The sequence below is a fragment of the Achroia grisella genome, unplaced genomic scaffold (assembly GCF_030625045.1).
Source record: "Achroia grisella isolate CSIRO2021 unplaced genomic scaffold, CSIRO_AGI_Agris_v1 utg1320, whole genome shotgun sequence".
NCBI lineage: Eukaryota > Metazoa > Arthropoda > Insecta > Lepidoptera > Pyralidae > Achroia > Achroia grisella.
Window position 1 is genome coordinate 16,219 of NW_026712621.1, and position 26,236 is coordinate 42,454.

Consider the following 26,236-nt stretch of genomic DNA (forward strand, 5'->3'; position numbering starts at 1 on the left):
CTAGGTACTCTATGGTATGGTAATGGAACAAACGTCCATTAAGTGTCGATGAAATAGCAAATTATTATATGTGCTGATTAATGATACCAAATATATTACTTTAATAATTACGTTAACGAGTAAAAACCTGATCTTGAACGGCTGCCAGACTGCGAAATGCAGTCGGGTGGTGATTCGGGGAGCGGCCTCTTTCGACGTCGACGCAGCATGTCCCTCCAACGGCAGAGTATAGCTGTCCTGAAGTACGTCCTGAACCTATAAAAATCATTGAATGTACTTAATATTCTTTTTTTTAATTTAACTACGAGTTGATATGTAGCCTTTATTAAAAAGTAAAACAAAATTGGCAAGGGAAACGAGTTCTCTTTTTAAATTTATTACTTTTAATTTTATGAAAATTTCGCGGGTAAACTTTTTAGGCAGCATCTTGATGCATGCGATCTCAGGTGGTGAAATGCGGTACGTTATTACATTATATCCGCCGCACTGAAAAGCAAGTAATACGGCGCCGTTACTTTAATTTCGGGAAATATGCATTTAGTTTTGCGAAGCGAAAACTATTTCGTATCCCTTGTGAGTTTTGTCATGTTTCCAACTTAATTTTAATTCATGTACATTATATATGTGGAATGTTAACAATTAATATTTAACAACTAGAATAACATTTTTCTGTTTTACATACATTTATATATCTACTCGTAGTGTTTATTCCCTACATATGGATCTACTAAAAGAAAAGACTTAGGTACAGGAAGATATAATTTTATAAGGATACTAGAGCATAAACAAATATTTTCTTTCCATCGCATTGAATTTAGACTTCTTAGCTACAATATATAGTGCTGTACTATAGTACTGAGAACATAATAATACCCACCATCTGTATCCTATATATTTTTATGACATAGCTTCTACTAATTTTCTTATACTTAACAAGAAAAAACAATAAGTGAAGTAATTACTAATATTATTTATCGAGTTGTAGGTACTAAATACTTTATCGGGTTAAAAATAACTATATTTATTTATTCATATTTATCAAAATCATTTAGCTCTTAGACATATTAATATGTTTACTTTTATTTATTTTCTACAGATCCAAATGTAGATATAATCAAGAAATTATAGTATATTCCGCATTTCAATGTTTTTTATACATATATTAATACCTTTAGCACTACGATATTATTATTATTTATACTAACGTTACAGTATATAATTTTAATGTATTTAACATATTAGATATATTATTACCAAGAAATCTACATCTAGAGTTTTTGATCTGTCTACCTAGATACTTGGAATACTTAAATGATTTTAATTATAATTCTGTCTTCCAACTAAACGATCAAAGACCCGTATATTCCAGGAACCAACTATCTTCCTCAAGTAATTTAAGACTAATATAAAACACTCTTCTGAATTGGCTCTATCTCTTTATATTCACTTTGTGCGATGTGAAGGACCGACATAAAGTTTCACTAATAAACTGCCTCGTATCCACTTACAATTGCGGGTTTTATATCATAAAACAAGTTGTATCTTCGCCAGTTACTTTCATTGATATCTTTTGTACGTGACTTCTATTTGATAAATGTATGTCTATTTGTATTATATTACAATACTTGTGCTTAATACGCATCACATCGAAGGGAAGGGAATTATTAGCAATTGCATGAAAATCATTAAGATCAATTCCAGATGACTTCATAACTATGAACTAACAGACAAGTCGGCCTAACAATTTCGATGTTAGTATTAATTTGACCCATTTATAAAATAAATATGTTGAACTATGATGCATATACATATCTTTTTATAAATGGATTACAGTGCAGCACCGTTCATTATAATTAATTAAAAAATACTAATGGCGATACACAGCTTGTATTAAAATTTTTTTTGCTATCTATTAAAACTATGTATTTACAATATGTATATATTAGATTAGATAGGAATGGATGGGATTATGAGTTGTAATGGAAATGTTATAACCTCATAGAATAGAATAGAAAATCATTTATTCAAATAAACTTACATTGAAGCACTTTTGAATAGTCATAACATTTTTTTTTAATCTACCGCTCATTCGGAATGCTGTCTCATCACAAGAAGAACAAGCAAGAAACTTGTGTGTTGCTCTTTTAAATAATTTATTCTTACTTACAATTTAAGTTTAAGTGTGTGAATACAAACCACCGATTAACACTAATTCAATGAAATAATAAAATAGAAAAAACATTCAATATACAACAACTGGTTAAACAATTAATAAGAGAAAATAAGTCATAGTGATTAGAGCAGACCAGTCCACACAAGCAGCACCCGTTCACGAGTATGACGGATGAGTCAGCCACCACTGCGCTCGACCATATTTTAGGGAGCCCAATGACCCGGGCCACCACGCCGCCACAAGTCTGGACATTTTAGTGAGCATGACTACTCAAAACACCAGACCACGTCATAGCTACTCACAATTCCCATCTGATGGTTATAGTATTCACATTTCACATAAGATTGCATGCGGCAATCAATACAAAACCGCTACGCTTTCATATTTTTAAAATAATTGAATCAAGAAAGCAAATTAAAACGTTGTATGCTAATAAACTAATTATTTACTTGATTATGATGTCGTCTATGAATTCGTCTATCCTGTAATAGGCTTTCGTACACAAAAATTGTTTAATATAAGATTTCAATTGCCTCTCTGTCAGATTTAGTGCAGATTCTGGCAGTTTATTATAATAAGTGGTCTTCTCCATTTTGAAACAAAAACCTTATGCGGGGTGGTTTAGCCACTACCTACGTAATTCTCTATAAAGAACTAGGAGAATAGAAGTTGACAAGAGTTATCTATATTACTTACTTGGCATTCATCCAGTAATAAATTAGTGGGTTTACCATGGCATTTGCCATGGCTAGCCAGTAGAACCCGAGGTACACATGTTGAACATATTTCATATACAATATTGAAGGGTTGAAGTGAGTGTAGATGAAGTACGTGTGGTAGGGCAGCCAGCATATACCAAATATCACAATTACTAGAATGAACATTTTCACAACCTGAAACAGAAATAAAGTATCAAATACTTGTTTATAGCATATATAAACATATACTGATATACAATAATAGAAAAAACAACATACATTTAAAAAAGACGTTTAGATTAAATTATGAATCTGAAATCTATCTTTTCAATTGAAAAAACTCTAAATCTGTTTATAAATGACGAAGTTTTGATTTAAAAAAGGATAAGGGAGAAGCCCTCATTAATTCAGACAGAAACAAGTTTATATTTTGAATAAAAATATTGTACAAAATAGATTTATATATTTAATATGGCTGATACACCACACATAAAGACTAATATTTATAAAATCACAACATCTTCAAACTCATAACATCCTACTGTTTTGCGAGATTTATTTTATACGCTTTATTATACGATTAACTTCATAATATTCAGGTTGTTCTGAGGGTCGTTCTTTGTGGCAATCTATAAAAGGGATTTGCATCGTAAATCCAACATACTACATATAAATGTAAACTACTGTCGTTTGATAAACAAGCTAATAAACAAGTAGCAACAATTAGTTTTCGTAGTTTAATTATGCGGGTCGTATTCAAAGCCCTTTCTATAAGTACTCTTGACTGCTCTATATTAGGCAGACAGTTCAATGAAGACCAATTAAAATAGATCGGGATTTGGAAACAATTCCAGAAATGTCATTCACCTAAACCTACTCAAGTGTACGAGGGTCATGCCAAAAGAAATTAGACGACTTCTTTTACTTAATGCATATTTATAACTTTCAAAATGGAACGTTAATTAATTTTATTTTTTTTAATTCTATTATTCCAAGAGAAATGCACACAAATTTAAGCAAGAAATAGTAGATTTATGATAACCTATGACTTGGCAGAATATCCCATGTTCCTCGCCTGTCCGAATTCGAATTATAAAACAACAACCAAGAAAATAGGGCAAACTGTTCACAGTTCACTCAGGCTTGCCTTACTAGGAACAAACAACTTTAGTATGAATCGGTGATACCAATTCTTTTGGCACGGCAATTTTGCAAGCTATTGTTTGGATAAATTCATTTTTATCGTCATGTTCAAGCCCGCCTCAATTGAAACAAAGCAATTTATGTGTGAAACTGGACAAGTTTTTCATTTTTAGAACCATTTCAGGTTGCTGTGTAGAATCAATTTTGGTTCAATTCTCATAAGAGTGGTACCAACTTTTATAAGAGTTAACGTAGCTTTAATTGCACTGTGCGTTCACTCATTGGTGGTATTATTAACTACAGTTATAGAAAACAAAAATAAGTACAGATTAATTTACCTTTAGGCGTTTATTATTCTTAGACTTCTTATTCATGAGTAAAATTCTCAAATTAAGGGCAGTGAATATGAAGACAGATTCAAGGAAATATTCTAAATATATTCATAATATATTCAAAGACAAATGAGGTTGCTGGAGGTCATCGTTACATTTATTATAAATAAATATGTATTAAACAGATCCATTCATATTTGATATTAGGAAATAATTCCTTACAACAAACGACCAACTAAGTCTGACAGATGAACAACACTGTCGTACAAAGTTACGTAATTGTAAATAACAACTCTGGACTTGTCAGAATATTATAAATGAGTTAATTTACGAAATATTTATATATGTTTAATAATCAAGAAATAGAAGTAAGGACTAGTTTAACTTAAATTAAGAATTATTTATTTATTTACAAATTTTTAGCCTCTACTAAAAAGCGCGTTAGTTTTTTATAACCCCCGTCACTAAAAGAGGAATATTATAAGTTTAGTGTGTGGCAATGTGCAATGTATCTCTTAAATAAATATACCAATTATGATATGTGTTTTTGTAATAAAAGCTGACATGATTGAGTTAGTTCTTAGCTACAATTTTTTTAGTTCTATTTGGATAATTATAGAATTAATAATTAACTAACTATCAAATATGTCTACCAAAAATACCAACTATCAAAAATATCAAATATAGTTTATCTATATAACAATTTTTTATTGTATTTAATAGTTAGTTAATTATCAATTCTATAAATATTCAAATTAATAATACTGACTTATATATATCTGAGTGGTGCATGAGTAATAAAATTGAAATTAGAGATGTATAACGAAGGACATAAATAAACAATAATAAATAAACTCATAATTATAAAAAAATCATCCAGAATCCAATTTTATTTTCCTACACGTGTGAAAGGTTTACAATTTCATCCCTCATTTTTTATTCACATTTCACATTCATTAACAGAAAAATAATTGTACATTCACTTTATTTATAAATAAAATGTCATATCGTACCTTCCTTTTGGATCGAATTGAGTCGACCTGCCTTTGTGTTAATTCTCCTATGGATCTAGAGCCCCATAGTACTCGGCCCATGGCTGAATAAAAGAACGTCATTCCCAACATTGGTACAGCATATGTGACTACGAAAAATAATACTTGATACCTGTAACAAACAACATATATGTATATATTTTAAGTAGGCACATAATTAAGGCTAAGAGACCAGTGTTTCTTTGTAGTGGATAATATCGATGTTATACCGAAGTTGACTTTAAATAAAGTCCTTTGCGTTTAGACTCACTTAATTCAGTCACCGAGTCTTATAAGATGTGTTTCGTTATAACACAGTGAAATTACAGGATACGAGTTAGGACATTTTATTCCTCAGCATTTCACATAATCATCACATATCAGCATCACATATAATATGATGTTTGAAGTGCTGTTATACATATATACAGACGACCTTTGCTCCTTGCAATTCCGTTAACCACCTGCTATGTTGAATTAAAATTTCTTCGGAGAAATTTGGACATGTTAAGAGCTACATTTAAATTAAAATATCAATAATTGAAAATGTTACTAACTACCTCATCTGAAATAATAATATAATTAAAGGTATGATATAAAAACAAGGTGCTATCATGAAAATTATGACAACATCATATAATAAGAGAAAGACGATCAAAAACACACTAAACATTTTAAATGCGATCAAATAACATGTATTTTGTAACTTTACTATATGATGGACCCATTTTTTAAGTTATTATTAATATAATAAAAAACCTAACCTTTTATTTTGATTTGTACTGTAGTCTTAAACGGATGAAGGTATAATAATCTAGAACCCATTTTCATTTCTAAAAACAAACCATGTGGCCCTATTATTGGAATATATTATTATTTTTATTTTTATTACTTTTATTATAACTTACGATTATTTCCTGAATATTGGATAATCGTAAAATGTATAATATGTAATATGTAAGATTTTACTTAAAACATTCCAAGCAAACATATTTCGAAGAGATCAACTAAAAACGGTTGGTTTCCTTTAGTTTTACGGTTCCTTACAGTCAGTATTTCCCGATAAGATTTCTTTTGAAACTTTCGGTGCAAATCTTTTCTTTTGATAGTCATTAATGGAATGAATTTCAAAATCTGCTCTCTCTACACAGAATATTAATATAGAATATTCACTAGCAACTCATTTATGTATTACGTTAGTGTTTTTTTTAATACGGTGAATATTAAAAATTTATGTCCTCATTTATAATGCAATTATTATTTTCCTTCTTTCTTTCTTTCTTTCTTTCTATTATGTATGTATCCTTTACTGAATTTACATAACTTCTAAAGGTCAAGAGCTATCGCCTAGCGACACATCCATTCAATAATATAAAAAAGAAGATTCATTTTCTGAGTTAAATTCTTATTTTCCTTGTAGTATAAGTACTGGAACGTTCAATCCTCATAATATAATATCTACGAGTATCATTCTGCCCATACTATAATATATAGAAATGTATATATAAATATTATTAATCTGAAAGTGTGTATGTCTATCGTCTATAGTTTGTTACATTTTCACAACTTAAGATTTGAACAGCTTGCTATGAAACTTGACGTAAACATTGATTGTATAAACGTGGCGGACTTAATCATCTTACATCTCAAAAAATCCAGTCACGAGTGAGATATACAGCCGTATTCAGAGACGTCAAATGGTCACTTAAGCACTTCCTTAGTGGAAATTTAAAAAACTGACCTACTCAGACATAGCTAATGGTTGATTAGTAACAGATAGTGTTTGAATGAATTCAAGCTGATATTTATTTTATGTCATTATTCTGACTTAGAACTGAATGATTCACTTGATGATGAAAGCAGTAACTATGTACATACATTGACTGAGGCTCGATTATTGAATAATAATTTTTCTTATCATCATCATCATCATGACTAGAAGACGATCGCTGCTGAACAAAGGCCTACCCCAAATATCTTGACGACGATCGTTCTTGCACCGCTCTCAACCAACCAATTTATGTGTTCGCTGATAATTACAGTATAGCTTTTTGTGAAGAAGAGTTTTTAAAATTGATCAAATACCTTTTATAATTCGATTGATTACAAACAAGAAATACATGTTTCGAAATTAAATTAATAATCGATTTTGTAAAAAGTCGTTAGCGTAATTACTTCTCTATATGAAATTCAGACGTCAAACAGGAAAATTTAAAATAAGAAGCATGATACTTAGGATATCATACTAAGATAGGATATCATCCTAAGTAGTCTAGCAATTTAGCACACTGGCTAATTTTCGATGGTGGCAGGTTCAATTCCTCGCACGGTATAAACATTTGTATTCATCATTGTTTATATCGGCCTGGATGTCTTCAATGTATATTTTATATGTATTTACAAAATAAGATCTGCTTGTTGCTTTAAAAAACATTTAGTCCGTACGAACGGTAAAGCATGAGTTATATCACGGGCGTCACACGATAAATTGATGTCATAGTGCTGGTCATATATACGACGACTAGGTAATGGTGATAAGGACGGAATCCCATCTTATTTCCCAAACTAATTTACATAAAACAATCTTCCTCGAACAGTAAAAACATAAATGAATAGAGTACAGTACATAAACATGAATCTGCAAAATTCAAAGGTTCCAGGGTTTTAGGAAGCTGTCACTGGTCCAGTTTAGTGATTTTGTGAGATAATAAATCTTCCTGCATTACACAAAACAAACCCAAGTGTTATCGACCCAAATGCATTAGCATTAATGCGGCTTTATGGTCATGTTTCGTACTTGTAAGTTATGAATTTGAAGTGACCGTAATAATTTTGCTTTGCACTCATATACATAAGGTGCTATAAAATTATAAGCATTCCCTGATGCATGTTCATACCATACTGTATATATATAGTACGGTACGAATAAATTGTTTTTATGAATTTGTATACTAGTATTTCATTATTTAACTAACAAGTAAAAAAATGCTTATAAAACAAATTCAATTTTATATGCCTGCACAAATCTTCATAATTTATGAATAATATGAATTTTAGCCAAGAAAATCTTAAATACGTCAGCTATTTGACAATAAGTTACAAAATTTTTTCTAAGGGATGACAGTAGAAGAGTGTGCTCGTTGCGCTAACGGTATACGCTGGCGGGGTCAGTGGAGGATGATAAGATGAGTGTGAGGTCAGGTCAGTTAGCCCATCCTGGCAAATTCACAAGGAATTTAACATAATTGTTTCCAGGGGGAACTGTTTGCAGACAAACCTGACATGATACGTTGCTAGCAATGGGCTAACAAGCACTATTAATCCATATTGCTAACAATCCCCTTCCCCAAATGATGGTATAATTCCAAACTATTCGGTTTGAAACTTTGGGAAGACAGACTTACACGTCAAACTTCGAACATCTCGCTTTTTGCATTATCTAATAAAATTGTATTGAATAAAAAAATATTTATTCCCTACTATCTGAATAGTTGCTTATATGAATAGTAAATAAGGTCATTGATCCCTCACTATCATAGCATAGTATGACCGAATCGCCGAGAGCTATTTCTAAAGGCTAATTTACACGAAACGGAATATTTGCATTTGTTATCATTATTCTTTGTATGAAAAAAAATATGATATTATGATGGAATTTCGTGTCCATAATATCATTTTTTTTTTCTATATCGAATACTATGCCATGTAGATGGGACGGGTATATATGTAATTTAATAGAATCTTATATAAACATTGCCATGGAATATTGTAAATCTGAATTATTGACAAAGTTTAACTAAACCTTTTTTGTCTTCAATCATCTTCAAACAAAGGAGATTCTCATAACTTTACATGAAATTTCGTTCATTTCCTTTCTTGAACTTGACGCAACTTCCGTTGATATATTTTAGATTCTATACCCAAAATTACTAATTCGAATTCGAACAGTAAATATACCAAAATGTACATATATTTATCAAACATAATAAAAAAAAACTTTATTTTGTTTTTCTTTGTTATGTATCTGGAATGACAAACAAGATGATGCTCCATATATTTTGAATTTGAATTTAATCATTGTCATTCTGGAGGACTATCATACTTTTATTCTGTAATTTCTACCTAATCTCACCCTACAACCAAAAGCAGCTTATAATGTGAGCTGTTTCGCGGCTGAAATACTGACTGAGGTTTTAATCATACAGATGACTTTGTACAAAGTGTTGTTTTATTCAGTCTTCTGACTTATGTTCATATGACTAACACTAGTGTCACTAGAAGAGTTTAAATAATGAAGACGATTTGTCAAACGTAACCTACTCACAAACTTACAATTTTATTTTTATTTGTCTAATCGACTACTGGTTGTGATTGAAATTGGGTTCATCAATCCTTTGTTAGCTGATATAATTTTAGATCAATTTCAGGTATTGTATATCACGCACCTTAATGTGTAAGTAGTACTTGGGATGATGAAGGACTAAATAGATTTTATTGTAGGTCACAGTGGTCTAGCGATTTAGCACACTACTTTACTTCCGATGGGTGCAAGGTCAATTTATCATCAATCCATACATGATACAAACAATAATTTGTTTGCATCGTTCTGGGTGTTAAATAGTATAGTATTTATTTGTGTATTTATGAGCTATTACGATAACACAAGGCCTACTTAGATAGATGGCGCTTTATGAATTCTACAGAGTTATTAGTACATATCTAAAATATATTAATCGTTTATGAATTTAATAGTTAATTTACCTACAATATAGTAAGTACGTACCATACTTGTACCTCTGTCTCACCTATTTCAGCCCCAAAGCAGTTTGCTTTATAAGACGTGTTCCACTTAAAGTACAGTGTAATCACAGGATAGACAGACATACCATTTAAGTCCTGTAGAATATCAACACATAAATGGTCACATCACGTGATATCCATTTGAACTACTCATGTACCTATAAAGACATCGGTTATCACTTAACCGAGGTTCATAACGTGAGCCGCCAGCTTGTTTACCATTCAATTACATAAAAATCTCATATTGCACTATTATACAAATACTTCTGAATTTCTACAATATTATGTTAAATCTATATACTACACAAAGTACACTTCCGATTAAAATTCGTTGGAGTTGCTCCTATGAATTGGCAGTAATCCAATGCAAAACGTGTTCTGCAGTAAGTGCATCAAGGGTCAAACTCTGCAGTTGTTACGCAAGAATAAAATAACGTCATTACTAGGACCAGAACCATCCCATGTGTACGTGAGAATATTTGTTCATACATATTCAATCATAAATCCTATATGTGTATGTATATAATCTATCCATAATATGGATAGATTGTTATTAATATTATAAATGCGAAATTGTGTATGTCTGAAATGTTTTGTCAACTAAACGCCTGGCTATCTCTACCTATATAGACTATATTTTATCTCAAAAAATAATCTGAAAGGAGTGAAATATGAGATGAAAGTATAAGCAGACAAAGTCCTGGGAAACAGTTAGTGTTTTACTGTACAACTTTCGCTATTGTTTTCTCTCGAGTTTCAACAGGATACCGAACTTGAACAATGCGCATGTAACATCGACATTGTTGTAGACGTCCATAGGTTACAGTAACTGTTTATTAAAGAGCCTATATTACTGGTTTGCTACCAATGTATCATAGTATAAAAAATGTTTCACCTAATATCTGTGATTTTAAAATCGGAAGTCAGATATTAATAAATCAAATAAGTTTCGGTTCAGTCCTTTACTGCTGTAGTCAAAATTAAGCCGATAGATCAATGTTGTGCTAAGACTCACAGAAATCTAAACTTGGTTTAGTGTAATTGAACATTTCATATTAGTTATAATGAGAAAATTTACATTGAAAACCACGTAAGTTTATATTAACAACAAATGATAATAATAAACCTGGATATTCACATACTTTATCTAGTCCCAAGCTAAGCAGAGCTTGGATACGACCTTCACTAATGGCTATCAAATTCCGACTGTTATTGAGTCCACACCCATTTGCAATATGGCTGTCCTCTACTACAAAACTCTACTACTACTAGAAAATCGGTTCGAAATTATATAAATCCATCAAGTAGTGAAATTGACTACCGCAAATAACATCTAATTCGATTAAATATATACATATGTACATATTATACATAGAAATCACCTAGCCTGATACAAATAATCGTAATAATGAATACAATTTTTGGACTATACAAGAAAGTGTGAGTTCACATTTCTGAAGGTTAATCTACTAATACTTTCAGTGTAACCCAACGCTTAATGTTAGGTTTCCAGGGTCCGATTGATTGATTTTGCTTAATGATCGTCGTTTAGATTCGAAACATAGGTATAGTTTCGTATTAGAAGTAAGGAGCTAAAGACTATTAGGGAATTCGGCTTCCACAGACAGTATTAAGAGTTGATTTATGTGGTGGCGAGTAGTTCTAATATATGTGCTACGTTTTCCGAAAGATACCTAAACCTACGATATTTTCCCCTTCGAAAAATGCTATACTGATAGTAATTATCATATATCTTATTATTATTAATATTATAAATGCGAAAGATTGTAAGTATGGCTGTTTGTTACTCTCTCACGCAAAAACTACTGAACGGATTTTGATAAAACTACAATAATAGCTTATGCATCAGAATAGCACATAGCCCATATTTTTTAATTGAAATTTATTTTAACGCGATTGTGTTGGATATTTCAGAAAAAACTTTTGACGATTCTCACGATATTGTAGCAAACTTCCTGTAATATTTTGTTCACAGTTATTTGTTCACTTTACGAGCAACACGAATATCTTGTCAGGATGTCCTTTCTTCCTACCAGCAGCCATTGGCCCACTAGATACGTTTTCTTCCTAATGATAGTGTGGAAAAGATGGCGCTGCAGATTCCCGAGCGCATACAGTAGCGCCCTCTAAGTTTTCTTTGCGACAACCGTTGTTATTCCAATAATAAAACAGTATTTGTTCAAAATCGTATCACTATTACTATTCTTAACATGTAGAAAATCGCGAAGACTATAGTTGCTTAATAAATAATAAAATACTATAAATCTAAACATAGAATTGATTCTTTAACAAACGAAAATTGTCACGTATTTTTACTCAATATTTGTAAATATTCATTGCTAATTAAAACCTTTATTAAAATAAACTGTCTCATTAACAACGTCTAGACTAAAAGGTTTGGACAGGTTGACTTTAAGTATAGTTTGCACTGAAGTTATTTATATGAGTAAAAGGGAGCGCCAATATTTTTTTTTTTTTAAAACATACAGTAGGTAATTCCTTGTATTGGATTTTCAAAAAATATAAATCATATAATATGAAGGATTTATATGAAAAATTTAACATGTGGCAACCGCATTGAAATTAAAGGCTTGTTAGTTCAAACGCAAAGGAAGAAATAGTAAATACTTGAACAATGTAATAAAGATTCTACAATAGACCTAATTTTTTGTCAACTTAAAAGAAGTCATAAAGTTGTGGACTAAAGAAAAGGGTTTATTTATTCGGTTAGCCGACATTTAGATGATGCTAAGATATTCATGGTTTCAACAAGTATCAACATTGGGCTACAAACTTAATTAAGCAATAGTATCTTATAAAAAATACACAAAAATTAAATGTAATAATAAATACTCCAAAATTCCAAAATCATTAAATCAGCTTTTTATATATGAAAGACATTTTTTATATATGTATAATAAAAGAATCAAGAATTTTGCTAATATTATAAATGCAAAAGTGTGTGAGCAGTTTGTTACTCTTTCACGCACAAAGTACTCAACGGATTTTAATGAAACTTTACAGTAATATAGCTTGTACATAAGAATGACACATAGGCTACAAATTACATGCGGATGAAACTGCGGGCACAGCTAGTAATAATCTGGAACATAGCTGATAGTCGTACTTACAAAACAAGTTTATTGTAATAATAGCTTATAGGTAGTAGGTACATAATATCACTTCTGCAGAATACATTCACAAAAGACATTGTACGGCGAAGGTAACTCTCATAAATATATTGTTATATTGTTATACCTGCATGTTACGTAAATTCACTTCCAAAATCACACACTACAGGCTGTTTGAAATTGGAACATACCTTTCAAATCAAGTGTCTGGCGATAGTATATTGTGATATAGAGGAACTTAGTCCTCTACTAAATTTGATATTCACTAAATTATTTTGTGTACTAAACTTATGCAGTATACCTATATAGTGCACAAATATTTTACAGAAGTAGACTTTTAAAAAAAATATCGATTAGAACGTTTATATATTTAGTTTATTAATTAATAACAAGTAATACTGCTTAATTAGTACCTACATTTAATAATTAAGGTATTAAGATTTGTTTTAACTCGATTGTGAATTTATTGAAACCACAGATAACATAATATTACATACTAAAACGAATGGAAGATATATAAAATAAAATACGAAGCTAACTGTACAACGTATAAACAGTGCTGATACAAAGTACAGATATCTCGTAACCTATGTAAAGAGGTATAACATTTTATCAAGTTGGCAACAAGCCAGTAAAACTTGTATTTCCGATTATGTGTATCGATGCTCGCCTTTTGGTAAAGGAAACACGAGATAGTTTTTATTATCCGATGTAACCGATAAGGAAATAACAAAGGTTTTATTTAGGCACGGAATTAAAGTAATAAGAGATGTTCTCGCTTGATTTATATATAAATGAATTCTGTGAAAACTAAAAATAAAATATAATCGGATTGTATTTTTTTATATGAATTAACATGAAATGGCGCATACGATAGCTAAAATGCTATACGTTGAAAAGGCACCAGTCGAGGAAAAAGTCAGTTCAGGTAGCCATCGTGGCGAATTTACAAAAACCCCTACGTTCTCCAAAGGGAAGTTGCAAGGAGGTTGTTGCTGGCAGCTCGTCCAGTATTCTTTTTATAAAGTTTGTATATTTGATATATCATTTTTGACTAATTATTACGTCTCCACTATGAGTACCCTTTTGGGAACAATATACATTTATTACAATTATTAAAGATTTTTACTAATAAGTCGTTGCATCCAGTCACAGAGGTCAACCTCATCCTATGAGGTTGACCTCTGTGACTGGATTATCACCTGACTTATGACCTGTGTTATGACCTCCTAGTCATAACACAGTACTAGCAATGGGCTCACTAGTTCGCATTGCTAACAATCCCCTCCCTCAATGTAAAATGTATTTGTTACAGAAATATTTAAAATGGAATCATGCTCAAAAAGCCGGTCACGTGCGAGTCCAACTTACTTACTGAGGGTTCCGTACTAACAACTTTACTTGTCACCATCCAAACTTTCATGATTTATTCAATTTTATCGCTACTATGGTTTTATAGAATTTTCATATGTTTATGAAACAAATATGAAATTATTAATATTAATAATAACGACGAACAGATTCTTAGGTATTTTAAGTAAGCAATGACCATGATTTTATTGTTTAATCACTTTACAACATAATTGTATGTATTCCGATTAAAAATGTTGTATATGGATAACTATAACAGTTATCTATTAGGCAATTCATAACACGGAAACTACAAGTAACTCAAAAATTTATTTTTGTATAACATTTCTCAAATGTTCACAGTGAAATAAATATATATCCATATATATATCACACTAAATATTTGAGTTCAGGCTTGAAGAAAGGACCTTGTACTTGACTCAAATAGAAAAAAATTCAAAACGCGTTACCCATTATATCTGAAGTTTCGTTCTTGTAATATGATACCCACGTGACTACGCGTGTAATATCTCATACATTATATCAACATATCGCGTACATTTTTATTTCGAGATGTCAAAAGGTCTCAGTGGTCTTATATCGAAAGAGTTTATCGTAAAGATAAGAAACAAAATATCTTGGTCTTGTTTCTATCGCGAACATGAAACCTATTGCATAAATTTTCTCATATCTGCATAAGAACTTACATTGTAAATATATTCGATATATTTAATTTATATATTTACTTAAATTTTAGTGCATATTAAATTATAATATAAATGTACAAAAGGGATACATTTATATAGGCGATGTAGATACAATATACACTATACTTTATCGAAATAGGTATAATTCATAACTTAATGGATTTATATTATTTTGTTTAATTCCGCTACCATTACTACATGTAAGATCACAAATATTCAGTGCGAAACACCTAACCTTCACTACTGGAAGCATTACAACTTTTTCTATTAGTGATCAAATGCCGGTTACTTAAAAAACTTAACAACAAACATACAATCAAACTCATTTTCAACTTAACAGTATAAATAAGATTTCGAACGAACATAGGTAAGGCTTATCTCTCTCGAGATTGCAGAACGCGGAGAAACAATCGAACCACGAGCTCTGATTTAAAGAGACCTCTTTTACTTCCTCCACATTCATCAATCTTATCTATTGATGCGTGTTCGCCCCTTAGATTTATTTTTAACTCGGCAATTTTGCAGCATGTCGCTTTCTGTAAAATTGAATGAAGGACGAGTTCGTGTTGTAGAAGATATTATAAATACATAGAATATGTACATACACGAGATTAACAAAGACATCATTTTTGTTATTGGACTATATATTAATATGTTACTATTATTATTGTTGTATTACAGTTATAATCATTGCATATCATGTGCACTGTCAATAATGTAATAAACGATGATACCATCAAGAACAATCCATTGAACTCGCACTTTAATTTGCGGGTATGATCTCAGTGTTTTTCACCTTCATATTTGAATGGCAAGCAAGTAGACGGTTTACCTGATGGTAAACGATAAACGATAAAAAACTGATAACCGAGACACGACTGATTATGTTTTTAATACAGAGGACTAAGATGTCTTAATTTTTATACTACAATTTCTTTATCTAATCACCAACCACCCTGCCAACGAAATACAGGTTATAAAGAAAGCTGCTTGGCGACAGAAATAGGTGAGACTAAGGTACACAGACGACTTTTTAGAGTCATCTCTTTCCATAAAAGTATTACCACGCCAGATAAACGGCTCAGTACAGGTTTCTTTTTTTTTCTTACTACTCTAACGCTGTTTGGCGCAGCTGGCTTTTACAGCTTCAAGGTTTGTATTATAGTTTTCCTACTCTAATACAATTCTATTGTGCTTAGTCAGCATGTGCGACTAAGCACAATAGAATATAACGACCAAATAGACATATAAGATCTCAAGACACTATCTTTTTGCTTAAAAATTAAAAAGCTGTCGGTAATTGACAGTAAATTCTGTGTTATAACAAAACAACAACTGAAATGCTATTTTTATCAATCCGCTAAACTTTTTCGACATTAATCTTATATACAACCTCCAAATCGAAACTGGAAAGTCAATTATAGGCTGTACGGAATTCAATTTAGGGCTAAAAATGGACGCAAAAAGTGAAAACAACGCGACATTAACCTTAATGTATATCTGTAAATATTGTATGTCGTTATTGCATAGTGTTGTAGAAATATGTTGGAAAATAATTTATCATGAGATAAATATTTTAATGGTAGCAGTAGAAATAGTGAGGTGACATATTTATATTTTTTATTATAAAATACTAAAATTGAACTTCAAATTCAATATCAATATTAAAAAAGGTTCTCAACAATTTAGATGGATCTAAATTTTATTTTAATTTAGATCTTGAAGGTCGTAATTTGAAAGTTAGCATCAATAGTACAACTTTGTGGCAATATATATTTCTAACTTCTGATAATTATCGGATTATCGGTAATATCGATTCCGATAACTGATGAAAAAATATGCGCTATAAGTACATAATTATTATATTTATATTAAAGTGTCAATGTTTAATGAAGTATAATGAAATATTTTTAGTTAATGTTAAATATGTTACATAAATTTAACTTAACATTTTTTTAACATAAACTAATTCAGCGAACTATTTAAATAATTAAACAATCTTCGGCCAAGCAACCAAAGTAATAACTAAAATTTTGACAATATTGATATCAATCGAATCACTATGTAAACAAAGGCATTCAATAGAACTCGTATATATGTAACTCAGGAAAAATAGTCGTATTATCTCTTCATAAAGAGTATGCGATACAGGAAGCTGCCGTTTCCTCCATAATATTGATTGAATTCCTTCAGTAATTCTTCTTAGCTCATATTAATACATATTTCTTAGAATTGTTTTGCATTAGCATGAACTGCGTTTATTCGTACCAGTAATGTAATTAATGTGAAAGGTATATTTTGAGTTTGAAGGTTGTACATATGCTGTAAACAGCCAGTATTTATTTGACTGTTTACACTGTGGCTTCTCCTGCATAAATAAATCTACGAAATGTAATGAAATTTCTGAATTATAGATAACTTTTTAAATATTGACATATTGGTTACTTAACTTAGGTAACTACAAAAATTATACACAGGAGAGATGATACCATATACGGGCATTATATATTTTCAAAATCAATTAAGATCTCATATCTCTCTCGATTGCTCATGTTTTTTTCTGATACCTTCCAATATGTAGTATAAAGTGTAACTTTATATATGTATGCCTATATGACGTATGTTTATTTATTCGTTTATTAAATATATGTCTTGAGTGTGCCGCCTACCTTTTTATGTAGTTAATTCATCTCTCAAGCAATATCTTACAGACAACCTCCAGGTTATCTGTAAATTGCTTATAGTGATTACACCGTTTATTCTTTTTAATTTCTTACTTACTGTGTTTCTTGTTGTAGTTCTTCTCTATGCCAAATAGTGTTTAATATTATTATTATTTTATGATGTTGATTTATGTATTCAGGTAGGTGATGGTTAGCGTTTTAATCGGCTTTTTTTATTCCAATTTAATAAAAAAACTTTATAACAATACACCAGTATACTAAAACACTCGGAAGTTTTTTTACTACCGGTAGTCTTTAGAGACATGGTACGTAAATACATAACGACTAACTTAAAAACAACGACATCTTCTATAAACTTTCACCGCAATTTTAACGCTTTGGGAGATTCTTTTACAAAATACTGAAGCACGAATCTTTCGGCTTCGGAATAGATTCCAGAATACGAAATTTAAAGTTTATGTTGCTATTTGAGGTGTAACTTCTAACCAAAAATTCTTTTATTAGATTAATCCATTTCGGAGCACTTGAGTATAATATTTACGTATTCTGTACTTTCACTGACAAACTTGTATCCTTAGTAGAGTAGAGCTTAATAAAATACAGCATACAGAGTACCTATGTGTATTTTACATATTTTGTATGCTGTATTTTATTAAGCTGCTTGAAGGTTTAAATAGGTAATCATAGATGGCCACTTTGAATAAATCTTACATGGGTATATGTTTCAATGTTTAATTCTTTTCAAAATTAGCTCATCAATTTTGAGTTTATAATCCTTATAAAATAAAAATAAAACCAAAATTTACGGCTCAACATATATTCCACAAATACTCAAACATACACCCTTTCATTATAGATACAGACTTGAGTATTATTAGATTTTTTGGCAATAAGTAAGTAAATACGGTACATATCAGATACATTAATCAGAAGGTTTCAGTTTATGTCATACAGATATTAAAATCGCGTAAGAAACTTTCAGTAAATTTTGTTCCACGACAGACATTCAAATGATGTAATCCAATGTGCGTTAAGCACGCGACAGTAATTTGTGATAGATAAAAGTCCAAAAATACAGCCGGCATGCTACCTTTTATACCAACCGGGGTAGTATAAAATTACGGGTTTGTTAAAGTTTTGTTTATTAATCATAAAGTCGAAAACTACCCCATGTAACATGTAAATTTAAAAGCTTAATATATTTTTAGGTACACAATTTCTACATAGATATATACCTATATGTGTAGGAATATATATCCAATAATAGTCGATATTCTGTGCTATAGCAATTTTAAGAGTAAGTTATAACTTACTCTTAAAATTATTAAGAGTAAGTTATAGCACAGATAACATAATATTACTTAGTTATAGTATATATTTTTTAAAAACAGTATCAACAATCAAATACCTTTCCGCGAACTAAGTAATGTTACAAAAGATTACTAAACGCCTTAATGTACCTATCTCTTACAATAATACATTTTTTTCTAAACGTATAAACTAAGAATTTCTTTATAACAGTAAATTATTGTACATTTGTACTTTAAATGTCAATTATTTTTATCTCTCTAATTTGTCGAGTTTTGATTTGCGCCATTTAAATTCAAAAGACATATTTTTTATTAATTTGCCTTTCTATTATTATAAGTCTTTTTGTGGAGAAATGACTTCGAATTCCGTGACGACAATCCCAGAGAGCTCTTATATAGCTAATAATGTGGAAGACTGTTATTTATTGGTCCATAAACTATAAATATAAATAAGCAAATGACTTATAAAAACACAGAAAATATATAACACTAGCTGTACCAGCGACTACGTCCGCGTGGAATTTAACTTTATTTTTCTAAAATAAAAGTAGCCTAAGTTACCCCTTATCAAAATCGGCCCAGCCATTTCAGAGATTAGCCAGAACTAACAGACAGACAGACAGACAAAAATTGTAAAAAATGTTATTTTAGTGTATATACCATATATATTCATATGCGTATAGTAAAAAAGGGTTATTTCAATATTACTAACAGACACTCCGATTTTATTTATATATATAGATGTATAGATAAATATATTGACGGCATTACTGGTCTGGTGGTTTAACACTCCACGTCACTTCCGATTCTCGCGCCATATAAACATAATATGTATTCGTGAGAATAATCGTTTGTTCTCTTTTGGGCTGGATATTTTCTATGTAAATATATTATGAGTATATAGAAAAAAAACTGATTAAATATTTCTATCATAAAATATGCGTAGTATCTCTACTTAGTTTGCTAACTAAGCAGAGATGAGAAGTGCCAAATGCAATATAAATGCCTATAAATAAACTATTATATTTTATATAGTCAAAATGGCAATTAATATTTATTCAAAAAATAAAATAAACTCAGTTACTAAAATGGTAACTTTAAAAAAACAACACAAAAATTAGATGTTTTCTTTTGCGACCATTACTCACTGTTTGGTTGACAGACTATATATTTTAACTGCAAACACGAAAATTGTGTTTATTGTGTTGTGGATTTGTTTGTTCGCTATAAATCAGATTGCACAGATTAGAAAGTTAAAACATATATTAGAAATACTTACACAAAATCCATATATGAGACATCTGGTAGACCGTCAGGCCACGATAAGAGACAGGCAGTTTTGAGTGTGCCTTTAGATCTGTGAACAAAGTAATTCAACTCATTAAAACTCGGTAAAGTTTTCAATCTAAAACGGCAGAAGAGATTCGGTTTTGAAATAGGTATTTGTAGTAGTCCATGCAGGTTTAAAGATTAATATAATAAATAAATTGCATGAAAATTAATAAAAACAAGAATTTTATTTTCCCCTACAAACTGTTCGCACCCGTCAAAATAGAACGCGTTCAGAAATTGATATATATATATTTTAATAATACAAATTATTAATAACTAACTTATATGTCAATTTTGGCATATTAATTCAATTCTGACGCGGACACATGCACACATAAATGTAATAACATTATATTTTAACAAATACACTTCAATAAGATTCGACTTTAACTTGTGTCGTAATATTATGGTTCAATTTTACCCTTTGCTTGCTCTTTGCGAGTACTATACTCGTATTTAGAGAATATTTGTTATCGTGTAAAGTGAGAGTGAAATACTTTTAAAAATATATATATAAAAGTGACTATCTTGCGATTTTGATTTCTGTTTAGGATGAAATGTTTTATACATATATATTTATACTTGTGATAGTAACAGTGTACTAAATTCCTTGAAATACGCAAATCATTTAGATTTAAATGAGCGACGACCATCAAGCCATCTTTGCAAACTTTCAGTTTTCAATAATAAACCACTGAATTTTTAACATTAATCGAAATTGAATAGCTTCTCTGGAACAATATTCAGTTGGCGATAGCATTTTCGCGTCAACTTTACAAATGCTTATTATTCTTTGGTTTCATGTCACTGTATATTGAAGAATAACAAAAGAGCGAGAGTGTTTGGGATCTATATTCGATTTGAAATTTGTTCTTATTTTTAATACTGACAAAGATTAGTATTAATTGAATCAATTAAATATGTTTTTATGGAATACTAAAGAATCCATTATATATGCTAATGGCTCACCTGATGAAAAGCGACAATAGATACCTAATAAAACTAACAGAATAAGCACCACAGAGATCACAAAACAATATAGTGCTATTCCCGAGGACTGAAATCTGGCCGACATAAAAACTTTTTGTGTTATTTTTATTTCTGTCTACTCTCTAGGGATGAGACACCGATAAAAAAACAAAATTAATCTAAGAAAAGGCACTATAGGCTCGCTCCCTATCACATTGAATTCCATATATTCGGCAAAATGTGAAGCAGTCAATTGTTTTACTATATACCTGACAGCTGACGACGTATGTAACTACCCCATTTTATTACTTTAATATTACAAACGCGAAAGTTTGTGAGTATGGATGATTGTTTGTTACTCTTTCACGCAAAAACTCTTCAATGGATTTTGATGAAATTTTACAGTAATAAAGCTTATACTTATAACTATACATATAGCTTATATATATAACTCACATCGGCGATAATTACTAAATTACCCAGTAATTTCACTATCATATCTCAACCTCTAAATCTAAACGAGTATGTAGTATTATTTCATATTCTATGTCAAAGCTTAGAGAGGATTCTAAACACAATGAACGTATTTTAATATTCCCTGGCCTTCAATAATAACTCTGGTTATTAAAACTATACAATTCGCTCGTAAGAAGTTATCTCGAAACGAACGCTACAATATGGAATCCATATAATGTACACATAAGTAAGAAAATACAAACAAATTTACTCGATTTTTGTATGGTGCGAATATTTATTTACCTATATAATGGTTTAATTAATTTTAATGTTTTAAATGCAATACTATTAAATAATAATTAATAATTCACACCACTTTAAAATGGTAAATACTGCTGTATACTTGTTAATTAAAATATAATATCTGGTTTATGTAAATACTCAATATTTTGTAAATGAACATTCATTTCATTTCGTTATGTTATCTATTGCTATATACATATACGACTCTGTTTTGGATGCCAAATTATATCATGTGCAAACGCTATTATTCAACTAGGCAGTTGACAAAATTGTTTTAACGCATGATTTTGCAAAGCTGTTTATCTGATAAGAAGTAATAGCAATAGCACTTGAGGGTAAGCCCTTCAACTAAAACAGCTTACAAAGACGCTCTTGGCGGCTTAAACAAGTGAGTCTGAGATACCCGAGCAGAATACTTTTGTCAACGTATATATTTGGAATAATATGGTTGTGTTAATTTTATATATTAATGGTATTCGGTGGTAATAACTTCGTCACTTACTCTTCACCCCGCGTTAAAGTCGCTGGTTCTGGGCACTTACAAATATACCTCTGCCGTTGCCTATTGTCCAATCACTTTTGTGTACACGAAAAATAAATAAAATATAAAATTGTCATACTATATATATACATCTATTCTCACCCCAAATACACCAAAAAATCCGCCAATTTGCACCAAGTCTTTAATATGACTGTCGTAAGCGCTGTTCGTTCCCGCGATTGAATCTGTCACTAGTGTTGCGCGCCGCGTCCGCCAGAGGGCAGGATTTTTCATATCCCCAACACTAAGGCTTTATAGGGACGTATATATACATTTATAGTGTAGGTGTATTGTGGTATATTGAAGGTGTAGTGCCGCGAAAAATGTCAATAATTGCAGGTAAATTACACAGTGGTTTTAAGTTATTGACCAAAGTTAACTTACAGATGATAATGTAAAATTACAATGATGCGATCAAAAAAATTAACCGCTGTAGATTTTTTTCTTGGATATGAAAAATATCTTAATATTTGTATTTAACTATAAGAAAAACAATCTAAATATTATAAATAAACAATAATTTATCCTCACAATCATAATCTCTGATGGTCACATTATCAACTATAGACGTCGTGTTAAAAGCAATTTCAACCCAGATTGATGTGTTTGAATAGTTATATTTCAGAACTATTATTACAATAAATCATCAAGATAGTAATTTATGATTTATTTAAAAAAATATATAATTCCTTATATATAATATAAGAACATCATTGATATACACTCGTAGAGCTATGAGGAAATAAATTGGATTGTAAATGAATGCATTGGTTTCGTTTAGCAATACTTAACACTATTAACTGGTTGTATGGGATATTTAGTATATTGGGTTTTGAATATCAATCGCTGTTTGAATAGGATCTGACAATTTTGGTAAAATAAATCCAATATTACGAACATTTATGCGTATAAAGCCAAATCCAGGAAAATCGGTCGGATGGCAAACCTATTTCAGTCGCATCATTCATAATTGTAAGAATTCATAAAATAATACGATATGTAGCTACGATATATGGTGTCTAAATCTAGTTTATGATCCAAAAAAATTATGTTTTATTTTGCCGTTTATGACAACATGTGTTCGTATAATAACTGGTAAGACTTTACCTACTCAAGATCAGGATAGAAAGGTTTGGAAGTGTCAGACGGAGATCTTTCTCCACGGTCCAGCAGTGGGATACTAGGCTGTAAAAATAAACACTACTAGCAGAGGGACCAGGGGATCATTAATATGCAGTTATTTGATCAGTAGTGTTGTATTATAAACTATGTTAAAATGTATAGAATATTATGTAAGAGAGTAAACAAAAACGAAATTGTTCGTAAACCAAAAAATGTTGGTGTAATATCCCGTATGCATAATACACTACCTATTATTAATCATATTCATCCCTGACAGGAAGTGATATATCCGGATGTGACGGAGGTAATCCGAAGTGCTATATTTACAATTCGATTTACTAAGAAAGTGACCTTCATCACGGCAAGGACGGACACGTTTCCGTGTTCAGATCAGTCCGTATAATGCAAATGGGTTCCGTTAAATTGATATAAATGTAAAACTCTCTATAGACATTCAAACGACTAAATGTAACATATGATACATATATTACTGTCATTAAATATCACGCATTTGTACGGGCATGCTGATTTATAACGTAAAATAAATTTACAACACAAAATATTTCGTTGTACTATAAAGTAATTTCACTGAATGTAAATTATTAATACGGGTTAGGACTGTCATATTGTAGATGGGCAAAAATATAGTATTATTTCATATTTTTTTTATAGCGCAGGTGACAAACGAGTTTGTGGTTCACCTAAGTCACCTGGTAAGTGATTACCGCCGCCATGAGCATCCGCAACACTAGGGGAATTGTAAGTGCGTTGCCGGCCTTTTCAGAAAAATAAGCACTTTTGTTAAAATTTTAAATATCGGTTTGGAAATATCATTACAGAAAGGTTCCAGATTGTGGAATGTTTCTGGGAAACGCACTTACTGGTGAAAACTCTCTGTGATATATGCGGTAGAAAAGGCGCAGAGATGCAAAGTATCGCCGTAAAGCCAATGGGTCGAGTCTATCACTAAGACGTTGATTACCAATTATTCTGGCTGCTCGGTTCTGAATACTCACTGAAATGGAAGTAACTAGTATTGTGGTGCTCCCACCCAGAGGTGAACACAGTATTCCATATACGGCCGGATCTGTGTCTTGTGTAATTGCAAGCGATAATATTCAATGATTATAAATTAAAGCAAATAAATCGGTTCAGTATAAAAAAATACGATAATATTCAATTATTCTTTTTAAATTAAAGCAATAAATCGGTTCAGTATAAAAAAAGTAAACCATACGTCATATTTCTACAGACCCAATTTTACGAAACTACAGGATTTGGAGGCATGTCATTTTTAACCTCCGTGAGTCATGGGAGTAGAGTCATGGGGGTTACACGATATGTTGTTGTTTTTAGTGTTACATATATAGTAACCTACATATATACAGGGCAAATACTATATACAATTGCTATTGTAGCTACATAAAAAATTAAAACATTAAAAAGAAAACAATACTTACTACAACCAATTTTTAATAAAACTAAAATATAGTTAAATTGAAGATCTTATGAAGGTGGGTTGAAAATTTATCTTAATATGTAAGTTCATTAGATGAAACTATCTAAATCAGTAAGTATAGATCCATTATTAAGTTACTTCATTAAAGTGGACTGGTATATCCAATCCAGATAAAAGACTCAATGAAACCTCAACAAAAAATATTAGCGCAATCAGTTACTTAGACCATTGATTCGCTGGTCATTTCTTATGTTTTTCTCATCGCGTCTTTATCCCTTCACTTTGAAAATGCGATCGCTTCATAGATCACTCTATCTCACATTGTAACGCCAAATGAGTCATTATTTGCTAAATAACTATTTCAGAATATAAAGGCGTGGAAAATGATGGATTTATGATCAGATCCTATATTTCCTATTCTGATTTATTTGTTTTCAATGATCTTACTATCTAATAATATAAACGCGAATTTTTGTTAGTATTGATAGATAGAAGGATGTTTGTTACTCTTTCATACAAAACAAAGGAATGGATTTAAATGAAACTTTACAATAATATAACTCATGCATCTGAATAACACATAGGCTATATTCACGCGGGTGGACCTACGGGCACAGCTAGTAATTTATAATTCATAGACGATTCAACTCAATTTTGACCTTGTTCATTCATTT

At 30.7% G+C, this 26,236-nt stretch overlaps 1 protein-coding gene across 1 annotated transcript in view; it reads right to left on the reverse strand.

Moving 5' to 3' along the window:
- The window catches only part of LOC131855193 (tachykinin-like peptides receptor 86C), an 87,801-nt gene that overhangs the window by 15,150 nt on the left and 46,415 nt on the right, over nt 1-26,236 (reverse strand). The window contains exons 6-9 of the mRNA XM_059206439.1: nt 20,660-20,737; nt 5,360-5,510; nt 2,870-3,066; nt 128-255 (exon numbers count right to left, since the gene is read on the reverse strand). Of these exons, the coding sequence (XP_059062422.1) occupies nt 128-255; nt 2,870-3,066; nt 5,360-5,510; nt 20,660-20,737 (554 nt within the window). The remainder of the gene's footprint in view (nt 1-127; nt 256-2,869; nt 3,067-5,359; nt 5,511-20,659; nt 20,738-26,236) is intronic.